The following is a 7399-nucleotide window of genomic DNA, read 5'->3' as shown; positions in this document are numbered from 1 at the left end:
TAATATAATAAAATATATATAATATATATATAACAGGGTATTGTGTTGTATTTTGGATGTGCAATACAACAGGTATTGTAAATTGCATATAGTGCATCATCATAAATAAATATGCATACATATTTGATTATCAGAGTACATTTTACAAGAAAACGCAATTTTTTCTGCTTCAAAATGTTAAATTCCATGTTTTTCTTGCCCTTTCTTTGCAATTGTTTGTGTAACTTACTAGCAATTTCTTAGTGAAAATTGTTTCTACACCATTTGTGTGTGTGTATCATAAAGAACCATAAGTGCAATTAAAGAAGAAGGAAAAGAGACGCCAAAGCTTCAGGTGAGAAATTAAAAATATTAGCATTTATTACAGCGACATGAAGAATCTCAATGCGTACACCCTTTTTTGCGAGCTCATAGAAACCTGCAGTGTGTGGAGAGATGGGCACATAGCTTACAAAAGAACAGAGATCATTCACAAAGGATCAGCCCAAACACATGTACAGAGCCGGGGCGGAACAAAAGACAACAACTCGATAGACAATTTATAAGCAAGATTCATCTATCATCTTCTATCATATTAACAACATTCCACATCCTGCCACTAACACTGTTTAGTCACACACCTGCTTTGATTCATTTGGTGAACAGATATATAGATAGAATTCTTTTTTGCAAAACTGGAAAGTTTATGTTGCAGTAGTAAAAACCGGAGCTTATGTTTTATTAATAGTCATTAATTTTGCCATTATCATCACCATCACCATCACCATCATCATTATGTTTTTATTATTTCAATGCAATTTTGCCACATCAGCATATTGCCTCCCTAGACAGAGTTGAATGGATTTAATTTTGGATTGAAAAAAATGAGCATAAAAATGGATGGGTTTCTGGCCTTCTGCAATTACTTTTATATTGAAATCTCAGATTTAGTTCATTAACAATCTCAGGACAGAACAAAATTCATCTAAATGCATAATCACTGGTTTAAGGGAGTGTTTTTCTCTCTCTCTCTCTCATTAAAATATGCATGGGGTAAAAAAAAAAACTAAAGAAAAGTGCAATAGTTATAAGTGATCCTTGCATTTATCAGTATGACTTATATTTTTAAACGTATGCTGCTTATGCCATTTAATTAAGGGAACTAAATATGTTCACATTTTATTCACATTTTATGAAAGGTATTCAGTTAAACATCTTCTAATAACAGATGATGATGGATTTTCCCTAAAAATTGATGAAAGGAACTGTGGTTATGTGTGCGTAATTAAACCCACATGGAATCTGCGGCCACAGAATTCTGACTTTTTTTTTACTTCCTGATAATTTACTCACCCCTGTCATCCAACATGTTCACGTCTTTCTTTCTTCAGTTGAAAAGAAATTAAGGTTTTTGAGGAAAACATTCCACACTAAAAAGTTTTCAACAGTTTCAACTTAAAAACATAAGTTTAGCCGCTGCCTTAAAATTTAGTTAAATCAACTTAAAAGTACAAGTCATTTTAACTCACTTTATTGTAGTCGAAATTACTTTGGAGTTTTAAGTTGATTCAACTTAAAATTTTAAGGCAGCTGCTGAACTTTAGTTTTTAAGTTGAAACTGGTGAAAACTTTTTACAAGTTTTTCTCAATGGGAGCCAACAAACTGAAGGTCCAAATTACATTTTCAGTGGGCTCTACACAATCCCAGCGAGGAATAAGGGTCTTCACTACACTGTAAAAAAGAAATAACTTAAAAAAAAAAAAAAAAGTAGTTTCAACTTAAAAAAGTAAGTGTTCATGCTGCCTTAAAATTTTAAGTTTAGTCAACATGAAATATTAAGTTGTACTACATGGAAATGTGAATATTTCAGTTGAGTAAACTGAAAATTTTAAGGCAGAATATACACTTACTTTTTTAAGTTGAAACAAGTTTTAAGTTTTTTTTTTTTTTTTTTTTTTTTACAGTGTAGCGAAATGATTGTTCATTTTCTTGAATAAAAGTATATATATATATATATATATATATATATTTTTAACCACAAATGCTCATCTTGCACTAGCTTGACTTCACGCATTCTGTAATCACGTTGGAAAGGTCACGCGTGATGTAGGTGGAAGTACCAACATTTTATTTTATTGGCCATATTTGCGTGCCTCAGATTAGTTTAAATTTAAGTGGCACTAAGAACTAAACATAACTAAACATAAAAAAACATTTCATAGAGTCTCCTAATGAGGATGTGACTGCAAAAAGTTTTGATTTTCATTTATGACCACATTTGTATTAAGCACAACAGGGCCTTTCTGACCTGCGCAAGGAAACTTGCAAAAAAAGTAAAACGTCTTTCACAAAAAGAAATGTTAAATAACAATGGTGGATGACATTGGAGGAGAAAATTAGAGTTTTTTATATTACCCAACCAAATTTTTTATATGAAGTACACAGACGAAGAACTAACCACAAGTCATAGACGCACATCGCAAAGCTAGTGCAAGATGAGCATTTGTGGTTAAAAATTATATAAATGTATATTTTATTTAGAAAATGATTGTTTCGCTAGCCAAGACCCTTATTCCTCAGCTGGGATTGTATTAAAACCACAATTTGGACCTTTAACTCATTGATCCCCATTGATGTCCACTATCTGGAGAAAAATCCTGGAATGTTTTCCTCAAAAACCTTCATTTCTTTTCGACTAAAGAAAAAAAGACACGAACATCTTAGATGACCTGGGGGTGAGTAAATCATCAGGAATTTTTAATCTAGAAATAACCTAATCCCTTAAATGAATTTTGAATAAACATATTTTAGCATATTCAATTCCTTTCAGCAAAATTCCGCAGATTTTCGCACAAAAGCAGCGCAGGAAATGTGAAAGAAAAAAAAAACGTACAGAATCCGAGGCGGTCTTGCGATGAGTTACAGTGCTGTGCTGAAGCATCAAAACAATGACATAAAAGGAACCAAAATGTGAAATGACGTCAGGGAATCACGATCTGAAGTATGATTATCTCCCATTTCCATCCGTTCCTGTATTTACGTCTCATATATATTTAAATAAAACAGGTAGACTTCTACTTTACAGAACAACCTCACTAGTACAAAAATATACAGTGCAGCAAATCAGTCTCGGTAAAGTTAGCATGAGGAATTTAGTTGGGTCCAATAGAGTCGTGAAAACCTCTCCGTCCCTATACGCGTTTCCACAAACAGCAGACTAAAACAACGGTAAACACGTCGAGCCTGGCTTCTCAATGACGCAATGATAAATACTATATACATTATACTTCATGATATCGTTTCTAAGGGGAGGACGAGAAAAAAGAGAGAGAGAACTGCACAGTTAATAAGGCATCTAAAGTCAAGCAGCTAAGGGCACCACTTGAGTGAAAAAACTGCAGTCACTGTCACCTGTCAATCAAAGATGAAGCTTAGGATCCATGCTACATTCCAGAGATGAGTTATTATCGCACATCGGCGAACGACGGTGATAACGCCACCACACGGGCCGCTTCCTCCTCTTCATTCTAAATAAAAGTACATCATTACAAACATTCTAGTTTTTCTCGTGTTTTTTCGCTTTTGTCTTCTTTTTTAAATCAACACTGTACATTTTATACACTATAGTACAATAGTCGTCACGCACTACGAGTGTAAACGTAAAGACGATGGTGCACAAGAGCGCACGCGCACGCGCACTTCATGATGAAAATGACCTTTCCGAGCTGTCTTTACTGGATGTGATGTGCACAAACTTTGCAGTGGATACCAATTTTATTTAAGACATCTGGAAGTGTGTTTGCACTGTTTGCATAAGCAACATGGCGATGACGAACGGTTATTTCTCAGCTTATCTTGTCGTCCCGTGTACGTCGTCTTTTTCGTCGCAGATGTTTCCGGCCATCTTTGCTGGTCGAACGCAAACCTCTGTCGCCTTTTCGCCTGCATACTGGAAACTGCGACCTGAATCCATCAGTGCTCAAACGCTGCCTCACTTACGACAAAATAAATATATTATAAACATCTGATATTTCACTGTGGCTTATAAGTGATGTAGGAGGACAGACTGATATCCCAAACACGGATGTGAGAACAAAAAAAAACCCCAACAACCCTCCTTTTACGAATAACAGTTCGACCTCTGATATGCAAAACGTCACATATGAAATACATGTTGAAACTGAAACACAAGTTGTGAATTGTATAATTGTTCTTCTTTTAATAACCATACTTCATATCTGATTTGCCGTGGCCTTGTCAAGCGGTTGTAGATCGGTCTCGGTGTGTCCCTTTGCCTGTAGGAAGCTCGGACGTGCGTGGACGGAAGCCAGAGTGCTGACAAAAGGGTCGTATGCGGAAACATCCAGGGTGGGATCTGTACGGTGAAGCTGCGGTGGGACTGCGGTGGGAGCAGTTGGTAACTCTCTCAGTCTGTACGCTCTCAGGCGGTGGAGAAGGCTTGTTATACTTGCACGTGAGTCCCCTGTGCGTGCAAACTCTGGACGGCCGAGAGAATCTTCTTTTGGTGCCCGACCAGAGTCACGCCCATCTTGCTTAACTCACTGAGGAACGAGGGATAGAAAAGAGAAGTTTTAGGAAATTGTGTAATACTGGATACAATGTATTTGTTTGGTTATAGAAGCAAAAAATATTTTTTTATATAAAAAAACAGTAGTATGATTTCTCTTATATCTTATGGCCTTACTGATGTATTGTGTAATATTTTAATGAGATTTATTTTCAGTTTTTGTAAATCTTTTTTTTTTGTCATTTTTATTGTTTTTAAATGTCCACATAGTTTTTTTTCCCAGTTTTAGTTATTTTAGAATATCAAGATAAACAAAACAAAATTAAGAAATGCCAACCAGCTGAAATAATTTTTTTTTTTTTTTTTTTTTTTGTAAACATGTATTTTATTTATTTTTTAGTTTTTTAGGTTTTAGTTTACTATAATAACCCTGGCGTACAATTCACAAGTTTGAGGATGGTAAAATTTTTAATGCTTTTAAACTTGCTCACCAAGTCTGAATTTATTTGATTAAAAATACTGTAAAACAATTTAAAATGACTGCTATTTTAATAAATGGAATTTATTTTTGAGAATAAATTTTTATTCTTTAGTGTCACTTGATCCTTAAGAAATCATTCTAATATTTGGATAATTTTGTTGTACTGTTGTACTGCTTAATATTTTTGAAACTGTGTTTTTCTTCTCAGAATTCTTTGATATATATATTTATATATATATATATATATATAGTTCAAAAGAATAGCATTTCTTTGAAATAAACGAATGGTAAATATACAAGTAGTAAATTCTATACAAAATAAAAATAAAAATAAAAATACAAATAAAAAAATACAAGATACAAATAAATAAAATAACATAAAATACTTAATAAAAAGTTAAATAAAAGTAATAAATTCTTTACAAAATAAAATAAAATTAAATAAAAAATTAAATAAAAACTGCCTACTTGATAAAACTAAAATAAAAGTAATAAATTCTTTACAAAAATAAAATAAAATAAAATAAAATAAAATAGGGGACTGCCTGCCTACTTGCCAAAATAAAATATAATAAAATAAAATAAAATAAAACCTGCCTACTTGATAAAAATAAAATAAAAGTAATAAATTCTTTAGAAAAAATAAATTAAAATAAAAACAGCCTACTTGAGTAAAATAAAAGTAATAATTTCTTTACAAAAATAAAATAAAATAAAATAGGGGACTGCCTGCCTACTTGTCAAAATAAAATATAATAAAATAAAATAAAATAAAACCTGCCTACTTGATAAAAATAAAATAAAAGTAATAAATTCTTTAGAAAAAATAAAATAAAATAAAAACAGCCTACTTGAGTAAAATAAAAGTAATAATTTCTTTACAAAAATAAAATAAAATAAAATAAAATAAAATAGGGGACTGCCTGCCTACTTGCCAAAACAAATAAAATAAAAAAATAAATAAAAATAAAATAAAATAAAAACTGCCTACTTGCCAAAAGTGTTTATGTGTTTATACACTGCACTTGGGTTCACACTTAAACTAAGTATACAGTAAGTGCATTTATATTGGTACACAAACTTACCACAGGCTGATGTACAGTATGGAATCTAGAGAAACATAGCCTGCGCTGGCAAAGTTGTCTTTGTACTGGCCCATATTGACGGCGTCCAGCCATTCATCCACCGTACTCACACTGAACTCTGGGGTGGTGGGGTCTTCCCTGAAAAGGAAATTGAATTTGTATCAATTGCGGTTTGGTTCACTGCTAAAGCATTGAGAAGAGAGCTGGAAACTGGCCTTGCATTATAAATCGCATCTAGAATTGCAGGATACAGTATAGAATTAAAGCTTCAGCTGCAGACCTACAGTTAAGAAATATCTAATCAAACTGTCACTTGTCTCTTACTTTATGATAGTTTAATAATAGGAATTTTTCCCGAACCAACCAAACAAGCCGATCCAAGAATTTACACAGCAGTTACTTGCGAGACTCAACATCTTAAGCAATTTCACGAGGAGAGGATAAAAGTTCAGGAGCTGCAGTTGAGGTTAAAACCTATTGTGTTGCCTTTCCGTTCTTCGTGACAGACGGGTTAGGTTCACACTGCTGAGTGACAGCGGCGTTTGAGTGAAAACCGGGGGTCAATTCAATCTCAGACCGGGGATGTATTTAACGCCCTCGTTCTTCTTTGTCCTCTTTGGACACGGAGGGATAAAATGACTGGCAGGTTGGGCTGTAATCAGAGAGACTGTGATGGGCTCGAGGAAGCGTATATCTCACGAAGGGCTCTGAGTCACTGGCTTTACGGCTGTAATGTGAACTCTGCCTCCCCGTCTCCAGCGCTCCAGATAAAGCGCAGGTGGAGGGAGAGTCTGCGCTATGTCTCATGTCAGGTTTTACAATGGGAGTTCAGGCTATCTATACGACTATGTCTTTTTACAAAGCTGCAAGATGAATGTCTGCTGGAAAAGGATCAGTGACACTAGGTTTGGTTATATTAGACAATGCAGAGTTTATCTGTTTGTTGTTTCACATAAAACGAAAGATTTGAGAGTTCACGGGGCAGACACAGAAAAGCTGGATTGGATTTTCTCTGGATTTATTCGAGCTGTTAGGGATTTGTTTTTGTGGCTTTTAAATGTTTTATCTGTACATCACTTTAAAAGAGACAAGCCTTTGGTTTAAACCAGTGCTGTTCTTTGTGTTTCAACTTTCTAGCACTTTATCAGGCTTTTCACACTTTAAATGGTTAACCCTGAGTTAAAATAATCCTGGGTTATCTTGATGCATGTTTTACACTTATTATACTATTTATACACACTGTACACGAGGAAACCCTTGTTTTTTAATTTGCATATTTAGCACAGAGTGTCTTTTTAACAATTCGGGATGTTTGCAATCACTAT

General features: G+C 33.9%; 1 protein-coding gene across 1 annotated transcript in view; it reads right to left on the bottom strand.

Annotated features, from left to right (window-relative positions):
• Window positions 1–335: 335 nt before the first annotated feature.
• The window catches only part of epha4b (eph receptor A4b), a 151700-nt gene continuing 144636 nt past the window's right edge, over window positions 336–7399 (bottom strand). The window contains 2 exon segments of the mRNA XM_051134295.1: window positions 336–4542; window positions 6075–6212. Of these exon segments, the coding sequence (XP_050990252.1) occupies window positions 4443–4542; window positions 6075–6212 (238 nt within the window). The 3' untranslated portion in view covers window positions 336–4442.

Source organism: Labeo rohita, chromosome 2, assembly GCF_022985175.1.
Source record: "Labeo rohita strain BAU-BD-2019 chromosome 2, IGBB_LRoh.1.0, whole genome shotgun sequence".
NCBI classification, from domain to species: domain Eukaryota; kingdom Metazoa; phylum Chordata; class Actinopteri; order Cypriniformes; family Cyprinidae; genus Labeo; species Labeo rohita.
The sequence above is the reverse complement of the archived record's forward strand: the minus strand, read 5'-3'. Positions and strand labels throughout refer to the sequence as shown.